The sequence below is a fragment of the Apus apus genome, chromosome 3 (genome assembly GCF_020740795.1).
Source record: "Apus apus isolate bApuApu2 chromosome 3, bApuApu2.pri.cur, whole genome shotgun sequence".
In the NCBI taxonomy this organism is placed as follows: Eukaryota; Metazoa; Chordata; class Aves; order Apodiformes; family Apodidae; genus Apus; species Apus apus.
Genome location: NC_067284.1, coordinates 76650545 through 76670188, shown reverse-complemented (window position 1 = coordinate 76670188; position 19644 = coordinate 76650545). Strand labels below are relative to the sequence as shown.

The following is a 19644-nucleotide window of genomic DNA, read 5'->3' as shown; positions in this document are numbered from 1 at the left end:
CCTTGCATGGCAGAGTGGTGCCTTCAAATGTACTCAGCATGGCTGCTTCCCACCCCCAGCTTTTAGCCCTGCACAGTTCACTCCCAGAGCCTCCCATCTCTTGAATCCTTTTTGTGCCCAGATCCTTGGGTTGACGCTTATTCAACAACGACCTGTAAGGGACTACCTCCCATCTTCCACCTGATGGGAACATGTGGGGAGACATTTATGCATGTGGGAGGGAGTTAGTGTTTTGCCAACATGCTGCAGAGAAGGAACATGTACATCCACATGGAGAAGCTTGCCCCTTACCCCTGCTGCTTCAGGAGGCTGACGGTGACTTCCACCAAAAGGTGACAGAAGCTGTCCTATGAAAAGGGAAAGGGAAGGCCTGTCCAGATTTCTTCTCCAGGAAAGGCATCTCCTCCTGAGGAGAGGAGCAAAGGACAGGGTTGTTCTGAAGAGATGCTCTGGACTGCACCAGAATATATCACAATATAAGTTTGAATGACAGCTGATTATGAGCCCCAGGGGGGGACAGCAGGATTCAGGCTCAGTTATTAAGACCATAAATCATGAAGACAGTCATGGGGAAGGCTGATGAAGTGGGTGCATGCAGGCAGGAGTGCTGGGGAGGGAAAGGCAGTGGGCATTGGAGGCACGCAGCTTCTCTACCTTGCATTATTTTAGGAATTTTTCACTTTTATCACAGTCCTGTCAGTTTTCTCAGAAGAGACCAAATGATTTCAGGGTGCTTGCTTTCCTGAAGACCTAGGCGTGAATTCCAAGTTGTTCCTGATAAAGAGCAAGAGATGAGGAGTAGGGGCTGAAAGAGCATTGGTAAGGGGTACAGGGCTGAGGTGAGGAACTAAATACCAGAAGAAGTCTATGTTTGGGACAGGGAATGGCCAGGATTGAGGACGGCAGTGTTTTCACTGCCAAAAGCAGGCAGCAGTTCTTGGTGAGGGAGGGATGCAACTCCGCAGGGCTGCCTGCAGGGGAAGATGGAGCTGTTTGAGGTAGCTGGGAGTGAGCTGTGCAGCCCTTTGCCTTGGACAGACCACGCAGCGCTGCTGGCTTCCCTGCTGTCAGGTCTGTCCCAGGACCCAAACCCTGCAGCTTGTGGTCAGCTCTGGTATGTCTGTGCTATGGTGTAGACGTGATGCCTGAATATCCGGCGGGTACAACAGGCAGATCCTTGCACACTTGTAGATGTCCAAGCCTCCTGCATCTCCTTATGAACCTTCAGCCATTTCTGGTTAGATGCTCAGGTCTCTCTGAAATATTTGGACCAAGGAGAGGCAAACAGTCACCCAGAGCTGTGCAGCCAGTGTGCCTGGTGACCACACTTTGCTCAGAGAGAGCCACGGTCAGGCTCAAGACAACTGCCTGGCCTGGCTTGGCTTTGGCTTTGCTCATTCAGAGCATCAGGTAGAGCTGGAGCTGCCCTGGAGACATATAGCAAGCTCTAGGCACAGCTCAAGTACTAGCAGCAGGGTGCAGGGCGCAGGCTTGCTGCAAAACCTTCCTAGAGATCAGAAATCTGATGGGAGCAAAAAGCCTGGAGCAGATAGATCTGTAGCTGGCATCAGCTATTGCTGATAGAAGAGGGCTGGGGAGGGAGTCAAGGACAGTCAGAACCCTCACAGGGAAGGATGCGTAGCAGGTATAAGGGACCACATGATGGAAGAGCTTGATAGTGTGTGTGGAGCAAGACAGCTGGAGGGAGGTGCTCCCTCGATCACCAGATACCCAAACATAATCTAATCCAACGTGTCTTCCCCTTCCACTGCACATGAAGCTGATGGACAAGGCTTTCCCAGCCAGACTCACAACCCTGCTCTGCTCTGGGGCTCACATGGGCTGATGGGATGCTACTGTGGAGGTGTGTAGCTACAGCCCATATCTCTAAATCTTCTCTGCTTTTTAGGTCATTTTGTTCCGCTTATAAATCCCGGCCTTGTCATACAAGCCCATAAATCTTCCTCTCAAGTCTGCACCATTTTTTTCCCTCTGGTCTTATTAAAATAACAGGGTCAGAATGTTTAAAATCCAGATTGTTGCATTTTCTGCAGTTTTGGCTCATAATAAGTATTCTTTTCCTCTCCGGGAAACTGCCACAGACTCATGGCCAGACAGGACTACTTGGAAACTTGAGGGGAGAGAGGAATGGGGAAAGAGTGATCCAAAGGACACGTTAAAATTATCTGCCACTCATACACCCAGTGCACCTCCATGCATGCAGTCTTGCCTTCCCTGCTTTCACACACCCAGCACCTCCCTGGCACCCTGCACCTGCCTTTGCTGAGGCACAACCTTGCACAGATCAGAGCTGCACCTCCTCCCTCCATCCCTGACCCCCATATCCATCCCCAGATACCTGGCAGGGAACTACACAAGTGGTTCCTATCCTCCCCCTTGCCAAGCATGGCTGTTCACCCCGGTCCCAGCTCAGTGATCTGTGACTTTCCACCCTTCCAAGTGCCAGGAGCACCTCCTCAGCCACATCTTTATCCAACTGTGCTCCTCAAGCCTTCCTCTAAGTTGTTGCTGGGTCCCCATCTGGGAGGAGCAGTGCCTCTCCTCTGCTGCCTGTCATGGAGGAGGAGAGACTGTGAGAGTTGGATTCAAATGTTAGCACAGCAGGAAATAGCCTCTGATAAGCACCAGGTACCAGGGCAGCCCTACATGGGGTCAGGAGCCTGCCAACAAGTCATGCATGATGGTCCAAAGCCAGGGCTCTCACGCTCAGCCTGGAGCCCCCAAAAGTGCAGTCAAGCATCTCTGTATATCTGCATTATCCACTTCTTCATGACTCTACAAGTAGTGTTTGTGCAGGTTTCATGTGAAGGGACGTACTCACTTGAGCATGCAGTCAATACTCCTTTTGACCTTCATCACTCACTGTCTGGCTCCTGGCTTTATTTATTGCACAGCATCAAATCACTGACCCGAAGAGAAGAATGGCTCGCTCCCTCGTGGTCTTTTTGGTGGGCACTCCCAATGACCAAGCTTTAACAAAATCAGCATTGCTTCTGCCTTTGGAGGTGATATTGCTGTCCTGCAGTGCACGCAGCTGTACAATCAATAAAAGAACAGAGCACCTTGGAGGAACAGCCTGGACCTCAGTCTGGTTTCTAATCTGCCGGCACATCCTCTTCTCCCTCGGGGAAGAATTGCAACATAACGCATATATTAATGTGTAGGTTGTGAGGGTGACTGCAGATGGGGTGTAAGGCACAGACACAAACTAAAGAGTAAAATCTGAGTTATCAGAGGTAATCCTCAGCGCTGGTACCCTGTTTGAGACAGCCAGAGCCCAGGCTTTTAGAGCGTGTATCATTTTATAGCTGACAACATGCTGAAAAACGTGAGTGCTTCTGCAAAGCAGATCCTAGTGTTGGCGCATCTAGAACAGCTGAAATTAACAATTAATGACAAAAATTCAAAGCAACAGGACAAAAGATCAGTGGCTGGACCAGATTCCAGCTCTCTGGGTGATATTTAACAACCTTAGACGTTCCTTCTCTGGGTGTTTCCCCCTGGCCTCATTTACCTCCCAGCCTGTGCAAGAAATCAATCCAGCTTCCTGTGAACTGCAGCTGCTTTCCTGCCCAGCCCCTGCCCAGCCTCAGAGCTCTCCTGGCATGTGTGTGCTAAAGGAGGGGGGGCCCTGAGGAGAAGTCATGGCAAAGCTGAACTCTGTGGCTCAATGTATGCATGACAAGGGTGAGCTGAACTTGTGCAGGAGTGACAGAGATAAACACTATGTCCATGCATATATATATATATGAGTATGTATATATATGTTGTATACATATATTTATTTGTTTAATAGTACTTCCATCTTTAAGACCTGGAGCTCCACAGTAATTCCAGTATCCAACTCCCTCCAGACTCCCATCTGGAGCAGTTATTTTTCATTATGAGACAGATGAAAGAGAGTGTTTACTAGGCATGATTACATACCCCTGAAGGAACCAGCCATCCTCTTTGCCAGTGGATTTCACAACTGCTTGCTGCAAAGGAAGCACAGGAGGCAGGCTGGCTTGGAGGATCCTTTTCCATTGCTTTGAGCTCTATCCCAAACTTTCTTCAGGCATCCCAAGGTGCCACTGATCATTAACAGCATCATTAACACCAGCAGAAGCAGAGGGCATGGCTGTTATTTATTGTGGCCCACCAGCCCACAGTCAGGACAGGTATCTGGGGGCTGTTTTAATGTTTTAGCATCTGTTGAGCTTCAGCCAACAGCTGCAGCTTGTGGCATGTAAAACAAATCTACGTTTGGCACTCAGATCCAGTTCTCTAACCACAGTGCTGGGATGAGGCAATTTTTACTTAGGTTCTAGCTGATTAGCCCTGCAGATCTCATGACACCTTAGGCATCATGTGGGCCATGGCTGGCTTTGCCCATTCTCTGACAGATCTGTAGAGCATCTGGATCTGTGCTGAAGACCCTGGGTTGGAGGGGATTGCTGGGACAAGGGGACCAGGCGCCAAAGTGACATCCCATGGCTGCCAACTTGTTTAAAACCTTCTCGTTTTGACGCTGCAAGGGACAGAGGAGGATCAGCTCTGCTTAGTGGTGGCAAGAGCCAGCAGCCTCAGTAGCTGCAGGCCTGGGGTGGGAAAGAGAGGTTTGAGAAAGTGGTTTAGCAGCAGTGCTGGGCAAGGGCACATCAGGGAAGGGTTCGGCACTGCCCAACCTGCTTTCCCTTCACAAGGCTCCCTCAGCACCAAACCTGCCTGTGCCATGTCCTGTGCTCAGCCACCACAGTGGGGTTTGAGCAAAAATGAGAAGCCTTCCCCCGGGACCTAACCAGATGGTTTGGAAAGACCCAAGGGTCAAATACTGCCATGTACCTCAGTGTTAGGCAGCAATACCAGATCCTCCCAGCCCCAGCCACTGTGAGCACAAATTGCAGGCTGCACCTCATCACCCCAACCCAGCACAGAGGGACACGCAGGCTCACCCACTCGAGTACTGCAGCTTTATTTGAATGAAAACAATCCACGTTGAGAGTCTATAGGTTACATGGCAGGTGTGTCAGGGTTGGGGGGTGGGGTGGATGAGGCAAAGCTTATAAAACATCTCATCCTATTGAAAAGGTTCAGTTCAGTCCCTTTGTGTTTTGTGCTTTTAACGTATTATGGCAGAAACAGGGTCCCAGCTCCAGTCGATGGCACCCTATGAGACGTGGAGTGGGATGGGAAAAGACAGGCTGGTGATGAGGGAGGTAGGTGGAGAAAGGGGCTCTGTCCCAGGGTCCCCACCCAGGATAGTGATGGGAAAAGAAACGAGATACCAGAGGACCAGTATCCCCAAATACATAGAGTCTGTATATAGCTCCTTTGGGGGGGTGGAGGGGTGGGCTGTGTTTCTAAACTAAACTGTCTGTTCAAAGTACACTTTCTACTGGCCTCAGTGACCTGGAAGCATGAGGGTGGCCTAGTTCCACTGGCACTGGATCCCACTGAAGTGGCTCACCATTGGGCCTGAGCTGGTTCTCCCTGCTCCCCACAAGCGGAGGATGCAATTTTGGTGTGATCCCCTTCTATGGGATCCAGGAATGAAGTCTGCTGCTGATGAATCTAGGCTAGAAATGAAACACTTGGTGAGGACAACTACAGAGTGGCCAAAGGCAGGAGATGTCACAGTTGCTCCCCCATGACACAGTCACATATTGGGTAACAGCCCCTCTCCTCCACTATGTGCATTGTGATACAGGCAGGATAGTTCTGGCTGAGAAAAAAGACCCAAGCAAACCTATGTTGGCAACAAATTTTCCATCCCGTTGCTGTCAGGCAAGGGCTGTGAAGAAAACCACAAAGAAGTGCCACATATTTGTAGCATCCACAGTTTTTTTGGGAATGTCCTAAGTGATGAAGGCATGCTGTGGAGCCCTCTGAGGTGAGATGCTAAATCTAGAAGATCCTAAGAAGTGGGAAAACAGGCCAAGATCACCTGTTTGAAAGCACAGACACTAAGCCACTTTACCCAATGTTGATGGCACCAGTTACATCAATGCACCAAGAAGCTGGGGATGGGCAGCAGAGAAGGACAAACATCAAGGTTTGATGAGAGGAAAAGGTCACCTCCAGCAATCACTGAGAGATTCTTCTTGTCCCAGGATGATACATACCAGGACCTCCAGGAAACAACCAAATAAATGCACACGAAAGCTCCTTTGCTCCCAGTCTGTAAACACCTCCCCCTACCGGCATCCGAATTTTCCCAGGGAAACCTCCAATGCTCACATGTCCTTTCTTGCTCAGACTCTGTGCAGTACACGCTGCCACCTATACAAATGACCTAAAATACTGACCCCAACCAATGCTTGTGGCATTTCAGAGACAGAACAAAATCGATTTTCTCCTCTCACTACAATTCAGGCACTGTCTGAGCTGACCATGCTGCCACAGCCTCTCCTGGCTGTTGCTCTGTTTCTTAATACCTATAGCTGGTCCTTGAGAACAAGGGCCATGGGAATAGATACACCAAATGTCCCCACCTTGGATGGTGCTCAGAGTTGGAGTGTGGACAATAGAAGAAGGGAAGAGTAGGAGCTGGCCAGAGATGCTGCTGCCTCCAAAAGTGGCTTTCAACTCCTGCCTCCTCTCTGCTGCATTGCTGGCAGCTGCAACACACACACCAGTTGTCATCTCTGATCCCTTTACAAGATGTGAAGATAAACACCTCACCAGCACTAGACCTAAACAGCCAGTGCAAGCAATACCTGGAGGCAGCTTCATCTCAGTGTTCCATTATGTATCACAACCACCAGAAGAAAACCAGTGCGTACCCACAGAGGCTGCGATGCAGGCAGGGAAGTGGGGCTGCGCTCACTCTTACCTGGTTTGGGCTCAGCCTGTACCCTGAGCAGCTGTAATGCCGAGGGCAAAGGAGTCCCTTGCTCACCCACAGTGACTGAGCAGGACTGCTGATGTCTGGCACATTCCAGCTCCTACCCAGAGCCTGCCTTTGCTGATGATCTGAGGCACAGCATAGTTCTGCAAGTTTTGTTCACCTGGGAGTAACTCTCCGTTACAACAGCTGGGTTTTACACAACTGAAAGCCGCACTGCTGCCTAAAGGGCAGGGCCAGATCCCAGCTCCCTCAGCCAAAGCAGCTCCCGGTTGGCTAGCAGCAGCAGCAGGTATTTTGTCTTCCCACAGACCTGGCTGGTAGACAGGACATGTGCATGGGCAGAGTGGTAGAGCCGCCAGGTACCTGCTGCTTGGCTCAGTGCTTCAGACAAGGACCTGGCTGTTACAACAGGCCCCATCCAGTGCTCTGAGTTTCATGTGCCAGCACTGCTGGAGGTACCAGCACTGTGTGAGAGCTGTCCAGCTGCCCCTGTATTATGCTAGGTTCAAGCCACCCTGAGGGTAAAAAAATCAAAAAAAGCCAAGCATTCATAGCCAAACCCCCTTTAGGACAACAGTTACAGGAAGCACAACATTTTGCATCCTTCCATGGGAGCAAATGGTTACAGGCCATCCTAAATTCATGCAAAACCTGGATTTACCACAGACCTCCACAAAATCCTCTATTGACCCAGCAAGATTTTTATAACAGCTGCCGGCAGAGATGGTGTCTCTCCTCTTCCCTTGTTCTCTGCCCCATGCTGGAAGCCTCATCACGAAAGGCAGAAGAATGAAAGGAAGACCTTGTGTGCTGGGACCCGAGTGATACCTCCTTTTGCAGCTTCCCCAACAGATCCTCTGTGTGGGCAGAGTGGGTTGCTTGGCTTCTTCACACACAGATGTTCTGAGGATCTGGAGCTGGATATGCACGTTGTATGAGTAAGGGTCCAGCTGGTAATCTGGTCTAAAGGCTTTTCTTTAGTTTCTGTCATCCAACACCTGAGCAGCTGCTGGTCACAGACCACTGCTTGCCACCAGTGAAATGGAAGGCAATGCAGCATGGAGCTCAATTTTCCTCTCTCCTTTTCAAGAATAACACAAACTTGCTCCATCCCATCCCCTCTTTGTCTCTGAGGAAGCCAGGATGTGACCCACAGTGGTTCCCTGATGGAGCCAACACATGCCCTGAAGTGGTCCTGTCTTCCTGCCCCACCATCACCACCCAGGCAGCCCCATCAGCCTCTCAGGCTCTGCCAGGGCTGGGTGGAGCAAGATGGAGGAGGTGGCAGACCAGACCTAGATGATGCAGAATCTAAGTGACAGACAGTTATCAGTGGGATCCAGCACCCCATCGCCAGCACAAAGTGCGGCTAACCTGCTGTTGGACCCTGAAGCTCTTGCTCCTTTTGAGGAAGGATGTTTGGTGACAAAGCAACAGAGCCCAGACGTTATGCCCAACCCAGAGTCTAGATGTCAGGCACACACCTCGTTCAGCAAAACCAGAGTGGGACAGCACTGCTCTTCCACAAGCAAAAGGTGCCCTTCCTGCAAGCTGCATCTCCTTCCTCTCTGGAAAGTCAGATTGGGTGAAAGTATCCCTGGGTTAAGGAGTCCTGCTGTACTACTTGGGATGTGTAAGGCCTCCAGGGCACAAGTGGCTGGCCCTGTTTTGATGTGACTATACCAGGCTGGAAGTAGCCCTCAGAAGACCCCAGAATACCCCCTGTGGTGGGCTAGGTGGTTGCAGGCTGTAAGCCAAACTGGCATGTGTCTTAGTACCAAGGGAGCACTGAAAAACACACATATACCACAGCTATTATTTGGGATGCCGAGTGTACCAGGGCTGTTCAGCTCTCTGCTGGAAACTACCAGCTGCCAGTTACTACCATAGAGTGTAAATTGAGTCCTGTTAAAATGCAATTTCCAGAGCTCTCCAGCACTTGTTTTTCTGCAAATACCTTTTGTCTGCATTAAGTGCCTTCCCGTGTGGGATGAGCAGTTAACAGTGGGGCCAAAGCAACTACAAATGGCAGCAACACCTGACTTCCCCTGCAGCCTGCACAAGGTTCTCCTGCTTTATGCTTGGTGCCTCTGCAAAGAGGGGTGCACCTGCTTTGAGGGCAGCCTGGAAAAGACAAGACCCCTGGAGTCGCTTTGTGGAGAAAGAGAGAGGGACCAAAACTGGTCTCTGCCAAAGCCAGCAGTGGCTGTGAGAGGGGCCTCTCTTTTGCACAGGAGATACTCACAATGCAGCTTCTTGTCCCCACCAAAAAGCAGGGTCCTGCTCCCTGGGTACAAGGCTGGGCATCGCGTGTCACTGTGGTACAGTGTCCCACTGCACCCAGCTTGAAGTGCAGAGCTCATGACAATGTGTGTGATTGCCATTCCCAACTGTGCCCACTGTTAGGCTGTCTGAGGGCATTTCCAGGGAATCATGGATACTTGCATGGCTCCAGCAGTCGAAGGGGACTGAAATGGCAACACTCTGATGCAGCAACTCCCTGAGCTCTCTACTTTAAGGCAAAAGCTTGTCTCTTTGAGAGGGGTGAGCTAACACCATTTACCCTATATAAGAGAGAAAATGCTCTGGTTCCTCTGTCTGTCACTGCCTGGGGCATGTGGGGTCCCTCAGGGCAGCATGAAGCATCCATGGTTATTCCCACAGTTGGAACTCCCTGCCTCAGCCTCCCTGACAGTTAGGGGGGGGCAGGGCGTGCTCCCCTCACAGGGACTGGCTGCTTCATGCTGGAGTTGGGGCTCAGGGCAGCAATGGTGCATGGAGGGAGGTCTCTCAGAACCACCAGCGCCGCTTGCTGCTCCCAGCGACTGTCCCTCCCAGGTTGAGAAGCACAGGGGACCAACCCCAAAACCAAAGGGTGCTTTTCCTGGCACAGAGAGATAGGGACTATCTGATGAGGAAGGAATCCGACCCTGCTCTCACTTTGGTAAAAAAGCATTTTCATTTCATTCTGGAGTAGTGCACCCACAGGATTTCACAGAGAAAGAAATTAAATTTCCATACTTTGACTAGCAACACGGAATAAAATACAATTTGTATCATGTTTACTACACTCATTCCTAAATGCATAAATTATTTCTGCAAGAAATTTACCAGTCTAAACATCCAAACCCCCCTACTTTTTCCCTGATTGCTGCCCTGTTTCCTCCCAAACGTATAAGCTCCTTCCCAGAAGAAGGGCTCCATATCTGGAGCTGCTGTTACAGCTGCTCTTCAGGCAGCACTCCATGTGGCTCTGCTGGGCAGCTCTGCATGCATACTAATCACACCCCTTCACTTGAGGAGTTTCCCAACAGTTTGTGAACTACACCAAGTTTTTCATATAGATGAAACGGTTTTTCACTCCCAGGCGGCTGGGAAGAGTTGTGCTCAGGCATTCCAAATTATTTAACTCCACATCAAGTGAAACATACTAGCTCCATCGCTTTCCACTGGAAGAAAAACAGTCTATTACCATTACCAGCCAAGAGCTGCTTTTCAGAACACACAGTAGGAATTGACGTTGATGTTGTTAAAAGCCATGGATTAAAGTCCTGTTGATGACCACTTATTGGGACTTGCACTAAACTGTGGAAAATTATAATAAAAAAGTATATTTTTCCCAATGCAATGAACAACTACAAAAGGAGGTTTCGAATGAAAGTTTCTTTGTAAGCCCCACTTGTAACTAGACAGTACCATTCACTGCTTCTAATATCTACAACTTACACCCAGGAGCCTGCACACTCACATATTTTCTGGTTTATACCCTGAAAAAAAAAAAGATATTGAGTACATATTGGCTAACACCCACACAGCATTCTTCCTAATATATTTCTACAACTACCAAGCAGAGGTCTCCTTGAAAATAAAAGCAGTCTCTTAAATTTATATTGCACTCTTCCTCTGCAGGGACTTCCATACTATGTACAGGAATAATCTCCACCATCACTGAAATGCAGCTACTTCTCGAGTGGAATAAAGCAGCTACTCAATAGGCACAGCGCAACATAAAACATCAGGAAGAGAAACATAATGTTTGGACTGCAACAGATATTTAAGAAGACAGACTGTAATTAAGTTTAAGGACTGTAATTTAGCCAGAGCACTGTGAAAACTGTGAGGGGATCTTTAAATGCAAGGGGTAAGGAGTATGGCTTTGTATCTCACTTGAAGACATTACCACCACCAAGAGAATCAGTCCCCCAGGCATGGGTAGTAAACCACACATACCACTGCCCTCACAGAGGAGGGACACTGACCTCACCCCCCATCAGTGCACAGCTTCTCATCCTTGCTGCTGAAGTGTCTCTTTCCTCCGCTACACTCTCCTAGCCTATATGCCAGGGAGATTAGGTCCTTCCTTTAATCCTTGGTACTTCTAACAAGCTGAGGCACTTGGATTAATGACTTCCCCTCAAACTGACCACCAGCTGAATCGCAGCCACAAATAAAGAAGCAGAAGTCCAAGCTGGAAGGGGCTCCCTGAGACTTCTACTGAAGCTGATGGGCTCATGCTTGACAGCAGGAGAAGGTTTCACTGCTGGCTGGGATGACCTGCTTGCTCTACCCTGGACCCACTGCCACCAATGGGCTTCTTGCCACCTGTGCTGTGGGTCAGCCTGGTGAGGCACCTACATCCTTCCTTGCAGGAGCTGGCAGCAGGGCACAGACACCCTCCCTGCAGCTGTCTCTTTCTAAGTATGTGGTGCCCCTTTGCTGGCACTTGTCTCACAGAAAACACTTTGTGTATGATCCTGAACCTTCAGGCTGTACCTCCCAAGCCCCACAGCACCTCTGCTGCCCACCAAACATCAGCAAAACATGCTTGTGCAACCCTGGCTAAGCAGTCAGTAGAAGAAAGGCCACAAGAGTCTTTGCCTCAGAGCCTAGAAGGTGAGATGGCTGCTCTGGGTTCTCTCTTACCAATGTAGAAATGCTCCTGTCTCCACCTTCTGCCCAGAAAGCAGAAGCCCCATGGAACCAGCAAAACAAATGCTTTGCTCCTGACAGGTCAGGAGCCACCATGGAGCACCCAAGGGCCCCTGGAAAGCACTGTCTCTCTCCCAGGAGTGAAAGTGCACTCTTATCAGGAATGGGGTGATGACTTCTGGTCTCCAGCAAGCATGGAAGAAAGGAAGAGCATAGGACTAAAATAACTCAGCTAAAAGGTGATGGTGGCACTGGCTGCCCACAAAATGACAACAGACAGGAAAAAGCAGAATTGCTGTTGGCACCTACAGCATCCCAAAACATTGCCTGGCCCTGGGGGACAGCCATAGGTCTCCTGGTTTAACATGCAGTGTGATTGAGGTCTGAACTCTGGAGGAAAGAGTGGAGACAGAAAACACACAGTTCTCACTCTTGGAAGTGGAGAAAAGCAACAGGAGCCAGGGAGACCCGTATCATCCCCCTGTGAGGTTTCCTGTGAAGGAGGTTCCCTGGTCCCTCAGAGCTCGTGTCCTTTCTCTGTCTGATAGTGGCTGGGGAGCATCAGAGCAGATGAATGCCCTTCCAGGAGCTAGAGAGTAATGGGTTTTGAGACTTCAAACTGAATCTCTTGGGAGTTATATAAGTGCCGTCCACCTCTAACAGTGGAAATGAGGCACCAGCTGTTGCTGGAAGCTGAGCAATGCAGGAGGCAGCTAATACATTCAGGTCATTTTAGACAAATGCAGTGGTCTCAGAGAAGCTGATACATCAATCAGAAATGGGGAAGGAGCCACGGGTACCAGGGGGTCTGATGAGAGAGTGACCTCATCGTACATCTGTGGTTCTCCAGATAGAAGGTTCCAACGGAGTGTACCTTAGGGGAAAGAGTCCCACTTACTTGAACTGCCAGCACATGGCCTAGTAAACCCCAGTTCACAGTCACATGTGGCTAACTCTGCCCTGTACAGGGAGATAAATCACGCCCAGAGCTGCTTCAGTTTCACCAGAGCTATCACAGCTCCCACTTGGCCAGTGCAAGGCAGACCCTTCTGCTGGGGGTTAATCTGGAACAGCATGTGCCTCCACCTCGAGACGGTCAGCCCAGATCTGCTAGAGGCCTGCAGCAGAGAGAGACAGCAGCTTCACCTTTTCATGATGCCAGCAGGAAACAGGTGAATCACCCCCATCCCTGTTCCCACTCCTCAGTGGTTAACAGGGCCACAGTTCAGCACAAGCCCCTCTTTTGGGTCAAGCTGCCTGCCTCTGCTGTTCCTGGGGTACGTTCCTGCTTTGGCAGTAGAAGCTGAGTACCTGGGAAACTGCAAGTGCCGACAAAACTCAGCCACCTCCTGCCTGTGCAGTGATGCTGTTGCCACACGTTGCCCACCCTGCAATGGACACGCTGTGTGTGCTAAAAGGCCTCAGAAGGTGAGAGGGTAGTATCGGAGCTGCCTGAACCGCTGGCCCGGGGGCTGGGCCACGGGCACAGGACCCGCTGTCTGGCTGAAGAAGGTTTAAACACCTGATTCTTCCCATAATCCAAAAAGCCTGAGGTGGGGGAAGTCAAGCAGTGGAATAAAAGACCAAAATAAGCAGGTAATGGAAGAGAGGCAGCAAACAGTCCTGGGCTTAGGGCTGAGGCAACTGTCATCCCAGCATTCACCAGGGAAAGCCAGTGTGTAGCTGCTCCCCCTTTCCCATCCCATCCCACCCCACACCTCAGCCCCACAGAGACACCTTTCTGTCTGCAGCTCAGACCTGTTCTTATAGTTTCTCCACCCAGCAAGAGTGCTGCTAGAGAGAGAAACAGGTGCTCAGAGGCCAACGCCGCAGCCAGATCCAGCCAGGACTTCTCCACTCAGCATAGTCCGTATGATGGGTCCATTCCCGCTCCATCTTCTTCAGGCTGGTGGGTGAGAAGCACAGAGCAATGGGGAGAAGGCCAAAGCAAACAACACAGGGGACAATTAAATACATGAGAGCCTGGAAGATGTGGATGGATGGATGGATGGATGGATGGATGGATGGATGGATGGATGGATGGAGATGCTGAAGCACATACGGTGCGAGCAAGGTGCTCCGGCCACCGGCACGTCGGGTGGCTGCTGCCCCATGGTCGAGGCTGGCGTTGCTGCAGGGAGCTGCAGCTGGAGCGGGGCAGCCCCAGCCAGAGGGAACACATGGGGAGACAAGGGGAGTACTGCAGTACATCATCCACCAGGCTGTGAGCTCTGCAGTAAAGAAGGTAACTGTTCTGGTAGAAATTTGTGCTTTAATATATTTTTGTTTGTTTAAAACAAGTTCCCACTTCCCTGAGGAAGCCCTGTCCGACATTCCCAATGAAACATGGGGGTGGTTTTTTCCTCCATTTGCTCTTCAGATTTCTTCATTCCTATGTTTTTGTCTTCCATTCCTTCATTTCTGTGTGTTTCTGTTTCCTTCCTCTCTCACTCTCTTTCTCTCTCTTACACGTGCTTGTAAAAAAAAAAAATTGTCTTTATTTTAAAATTTTGTTCTAGACATTATGACTTTCTCAAGGAGTGCTCCAGTTCTGAACCAGATCCCTTTGTGTGGTCAGTCTTTGGTAACATATGGACACTTTGGTGTGCCAGTGAGGAGGGGAGGAAGAGGAGCAGAGGTGGCTGAGTAGGGAAGGAGCAGGAATGTCTCAGTCCGAAGACAGGAGCGCTCACTTGCCATCATCTGAGCAGCACGTAAAGGAAGAAAGTCAATGGGCCAGAAAGACAAGGGCTGTGCAGGGCTGGGACACTGCTTCCTGGAAGAGCAACAGCTGCCACCCAAGGAGAGAGAAAAAGAATTAGTGATGGACAGATCCAGACCTCATCAAACCAGACAATGCACATTAGTGTCTTAGCCTCTCCTCCCAGCCCAAAGCATCAAGCAACTTCCAGATCTATTGGAAGATCTCTGTAGCCTTCCCTGGATATTCTCAAGTCTCCCCAAATAATTTATTTTCAAACTCAGGAGAAAAGGTTGAATCTTAGTTACTTTTGCAATCCAACCCTCCTTTCTTCCACAGAACATTCAACTTGAGTAAGTCAAAAGGTTATGCTTGTGCTTTGGTTACACCTTGGCCATCTTAGGCTGAAACAGACCTTTAACTCTACCTGACATTTTGAAATTTTAGGATGTTCTGACTTTTTGATGCTTTGTTTCCCCTTTCACCTTTGTTTTAATAAAATTGCTGAAAGCAGCTCTTCCTCAGCAAGGTCTTTTCCCTTCAAAAATAAATAAGAAAATCAAACCTTGCTCACATGTGCCCGTCTGCCTCTGGTTTGCTACTCTGAACATCTGTTCTTCTGCCAACCTGAAGCATGTTATTGAGGGCACAGGCAGGACTTAGGCATGAGGCTCACCAGTGATTCCCACCCAAGGACTGATGCCTGTGTACTGCTTGTGCAACTTGATCTGGCTTCAGCCCATGGTCCACCTCAGAGAGAGTGGGATTGTCTCCATTTCTGCAATGCTGATATCAAGATGATGTGGATAGACTGGAAAGGGGCTGGTAGGATTTAGCTCAAGCACTCACTGTTAGGACTGGGAGGGAGATGACACAGTGCTTGGGTAGCTTGATTGCATCCTGCATGTGCAATACCCTGCCTGGCTGTGCCTTTCTGCTCAGAGGGCAATGGGAAGAAGTGCAGCCCTCCCTGGGTCCAGGCTCTAGAAGGTAGAGTCTTTTTCCTGGAGAAGGACTGACTTAATGCTGCAGAGGCCATTAGAGCCTGCAGAAGGTCTTTCCCTTTCCAAAGCTCCCATATCTAGAATTTCCAGGAAATGAGATATTGTAGAAGCCTTTAGCTGCTTGAGGATGACACTGCCAACCCAACAGACTGGTGCAGATTTCATCATACTGGTGTCTGGCAGCACAGTCCCTACAGGATCTGGTCGCTCCTCTGAGCTCTTGCTAACTCATGACAATAAAAAAAAAATTCAAGAGTCTGACAGCCCGTCTTCTGACTTCTGCTGGTGGTGTCAACCACTTTGTTGAGTTCCACCAACATGTCAATATGCTCTGAAATCAGCTGCACATCCCTGGCACATGCTTTCGTGTATGCACTCCCACCAACTTGTCTTCCTCTGAGGCACGCATGGTCTCACCCTTATTTGGTCCAATCGGCTTCCTTGGACAGTCCCCCTTTTTCAGAGTGACATCATCGATGGCAATGTCCCCCTCGTAGCTCGTGCCCCGGACACCTTCGAAGATGATCTGCAAGCAGAGCATGGGACAGAGCCCAGTGTGAGGCTGCAGTTGTGAAGGACCCTTCCCACACTGTGGGGCTCTGCAGAGGCGAGCAGGGCATAGCCCAGATCTTAACAGATCCCTCAGATTCCTTCCTGTTTCTCCAGTACTCGTTGGATCTGGAGAGCTGGTTCCCACTGGTTACGGGACTAAGCCCTGCGTGCCGAGTGTCTGTAGAATAATAAACGAGCATGTAGAGCTCTGCTTTATTAAGTCTGCTGCACTAACCAACCAACCCACGCCGAACAGTGCTCACAAGAGTAACTAAATTCTTATTTATTATTTTAAAGTACCCAAAAGCATGCTGGGCATTTTGCCATAGTGCCACAACAAACAACCCTACAACAGCAAAGCAACACGCTGGGCAAAAACATCAGCAATAAACCATCCAGCACCAAAGCAGCCTGCCTCCTGGGTATACAGAAATGACTGGATGAGCAGATAGAGAGTGTCCAGCTCATATTCACAAGCTGTCCTGTGGTCCTAAACCAGGGGGATGGTGGGGGTGGGCTCTTCCAGTGCACACTAGAAGAAACCTTTAGTGCTCAAAGTCACTTTAAAACAACAGGCCAGCTCAACAGGCTCATCTGCTCAACACCAAGAGACCCATCTCACAGACCTGGTACCAGAAGGGGCTCTTTGACAAGCAGTTTCTGAACAGGAAATAATCAGAAAATGTACAGTGCCAAACTGATGCTTGCACGTAATGACATTAGATGTCATCAGAGATGAGTGGATTTGATTTCTGTGCATCTACCAAGTTCTTGCTTTACCCCAGTGATCCTGGGGGTGGAGAGCTCCCAGGGCCTTCCCTGTGCCCAACAAGCCCCTGTGCTACCGATGCAGATGTCTGCTGGGAAGTCTCCTACAGCCCACGGCACAAGGACAGGACAGGTGAGGGGTGCCTCCTTGGCGGTGGACCTGACTTACCTGAAAGGGCCCAGGCGGGTTGATGGGCACGTGTGCTTGCTGCCACATGTTCCCCCGGTTCCCACTGAGCGACCAGACCTGGGTATCGATGGCTCGCTTGTTCCGCACACGAACTAGCAGATTCAAGGAGCCTGTAAGAGAGAAACCCTTCCTTCCGGGCTGGCCTCTGACATAGCTCTGGGGCTCAGCCTTGAGCTACAGCAGTATGCCTCAGCCAGTCCAGGAACAGCCTGCAGAGCCCCAGCAGTAACCTCTGGAGGGACCGATCTTTCTCCTAGGTTGACAGGCAAGGACCACTGGCCATGTTTCATTCATCTGGGCTACCCAAGGGAGGACACAGACTCAGATGAAGACAGACAAGGAAGATGTGGCACAAGAAGGAGATGGCAGAAATGCTACCTGCAAGGGACCTCCAAAGGCATCCCATCCAACCTTCTGCTTGAAGCTGTCTCCAGCTCTACATGAGGGTAAAATGGCTTTGCCTGGCAAAGTCTTGAAATCTCCTGAAGAAATAAACTTTTCCTAATGTCCAATATGAACTTCCAGCACTACCAGTTGTGGCTGTTGTTCCCTATTGGATTGTCTGATACTACTGATAAGATTTTGGCTCTGTTATCTTTGACATTTCCCTTCAAACAGCTGGGAGCCAAGGACTGATAGCAGCCATGTCTTTGGCAGACTAAGCAAGTCCAGCTCCCTCAACCTCGCTTCCCCAGGACTCCTGCTCCTGGCCGTTGACCATCCTGATGCCCCTCTGTTGGACCCACATCAGTTTCTCTACATCTCACTTGAACTGGGGAGCCCAGGACATGGGTTTGCCTCTCCCTGTTCACCACTAACACCCGACATATGCCAGGTACCTTAGAGCCCTCTTCCTGTCCTGGCCCTGGCCATCAGCTGAAGAAAAATGACCTGTGTCCTCAGCCACCATTTGCCTTGGAAGCAGTCTTGGAATGAGCAGCCATTCTTTGCTACCACTGCACAGTGTTGCCTGTACCACACTGCCTGTATCATCCCACCCCCAGGTTTTCAGAGTGACCCAAAGACCCTGCAAACCAACGCTGACTTCAAGTTCTTTCAAATAAAGCAATTCCCAAAAGGTTTCACCTGCCATTAAACCAAAACCAAAGCCAACAAATCTCAAAGCACTTTCAGTTCTCACTTTGCAAACAGTGTCACAGCCCCATACCCTCCACCCACAAAAGAAACCGTCTTCCTTCATTGTCTTTGTCCTGGTTTGAGCCAGGATGAAGCCAGTTTTTCTTTTGCTGATTCCTTTTTTTCATTTCAGTGAGCTTTCTTCAACTAGCAACTGCGTGTTCTGCTAGGTTGATAAGACACTGGAATGTTTTTGTAATTGCTGGGCCCTCAAGGTCGTGCCTTTGCTCTGCCAGCTCAGACACTACGGGGGGATTTGTGGCCCCCCCGCCGTGGGAGGCTGGGTTAGACGAACAGCAAAACTGGCCAGAGATATTCCATTCCATATATCTACGTAGGCTCGGGGGAAGGTCGGAGATGACAGAAGAAAACTTCCTTCCTTCCTGCTTCACTCTCTTGCCGCTTCGCTTCGCCTCTCTGTCTGCCTTCCTTCTCTCTTTTTCTCTTTCTTTTGTTCGTGGCTGGCGTCTGGGAAAACACCATCTGCCCATCATCGTCGACCCATCAACCTCAAGCCCTCCTGACCCTCGTAACTCTCTGCCTTTCCCCAGGAGCAGCTTCGGGATTCCTCGGAATTGTCTCATCTGAGGGAAGTGCTGTGGGAGTTGCTGGGGGTGGGGGGAGGCGAGAGGCTTCTACCACACCTTTGTATAATCACTATATATATATATATATATACACTCTTATATCACGTATTAGTATTATAAATAAAGTTGCACGGTTCAGTTTTCAATCTAGCCAAGTCTCTCTCTCTTTTTTTCTCTCTCTCCTTCCCTACCTGGGTGGGAGGGGGAGGGGATTGAGGGATTGAGAGCATTGTTGTCAAACTGAGTCAAACGTTGACACTTTTCAGTAGTTCCTCAGCTGACCTTTTTCTCTGTTTCGTTTAAGTGAGAAAACATTTAAAAACATACACTCAGGGTTGACCTGCAACACTTTTTCTCTTTTTCTTTCAATTCAGTGGGTGAACAAAACATCAGTCACAACTCTAGTCAGACTGTTGCTCATCATCGTTTCTGGTTTCCATACACAGGCATATTACACCTGAGAGAAGAGAGGCAAAAATAACCCTTACTTAGATGTCCATAGTCTGTCTGTGTTTGGGATGCTCTATTCCCACCTGGACATGCTCTTCTGAGAGGGAGCATGGGAAGAGACAGGGAAAGAGATTTTCCTATATAGCAACCCTCCTATACAAACAGCTGAAATTCTTCATTCTTGGCACATCAGCATTGGGGTCACTGTGTGAAGGACGGGGACCTGGAAGTACCCCCATCAAGCGCCTGGCTGCCAGAAAGTGAGAGATACATCACAGGGAGTTCAGAGATGCACAATAAGGATGATGAAATGTTTAGATTCGGAGTGGCTGACTTACAAGAAAAGGTTAAAAGAATGAAATATGTGTATAATTTAGTGAACTGAGGAAAGAGGAGCATGTTATTGCCTGGAAATATGCAGAAGCATTAGCACTAAGGCCAGCTGAGAAAACTAGATGAAGGCCTGATGGGACAAG

At 49.7% G+C, this 19644-nt stretch overlaps 1 protein-coding gene across 1 annotated transcript in view; it reads right to left on the bottom strand.

The window, feature by feature from the left end:
- Positions 1 to 13974: 13974 nt before the first annotated feature.
- MDGA1 (MAM domain containing glycosylphosphatidylinositol anchor 1) overlaps positions 13975 to 19644 on the bottom strand; it is a 147869-nt gene continuing 142199 nt past the window's right edge. The window contains exons 15-17 of the mRNA XM_051616226.1: positions 16974 to 17104; positions 15902 to 16010; positions 13975 to 14570 (exon numbers count right to left, since the gene is read on the bottom strand). Coding sequence (XP_051472186.1) covers positions 14479 to 14570; positions 15902 to 16010; positions 16974 to 17104 — 332 coding nt within the window. The 3' untranslated portion in view covers positions 13975 to 14478. The remainder of the gene's footprint in view (positions 14571 to 15901; positions 16011 to 16973; positions 17105 to 19644) is intronic.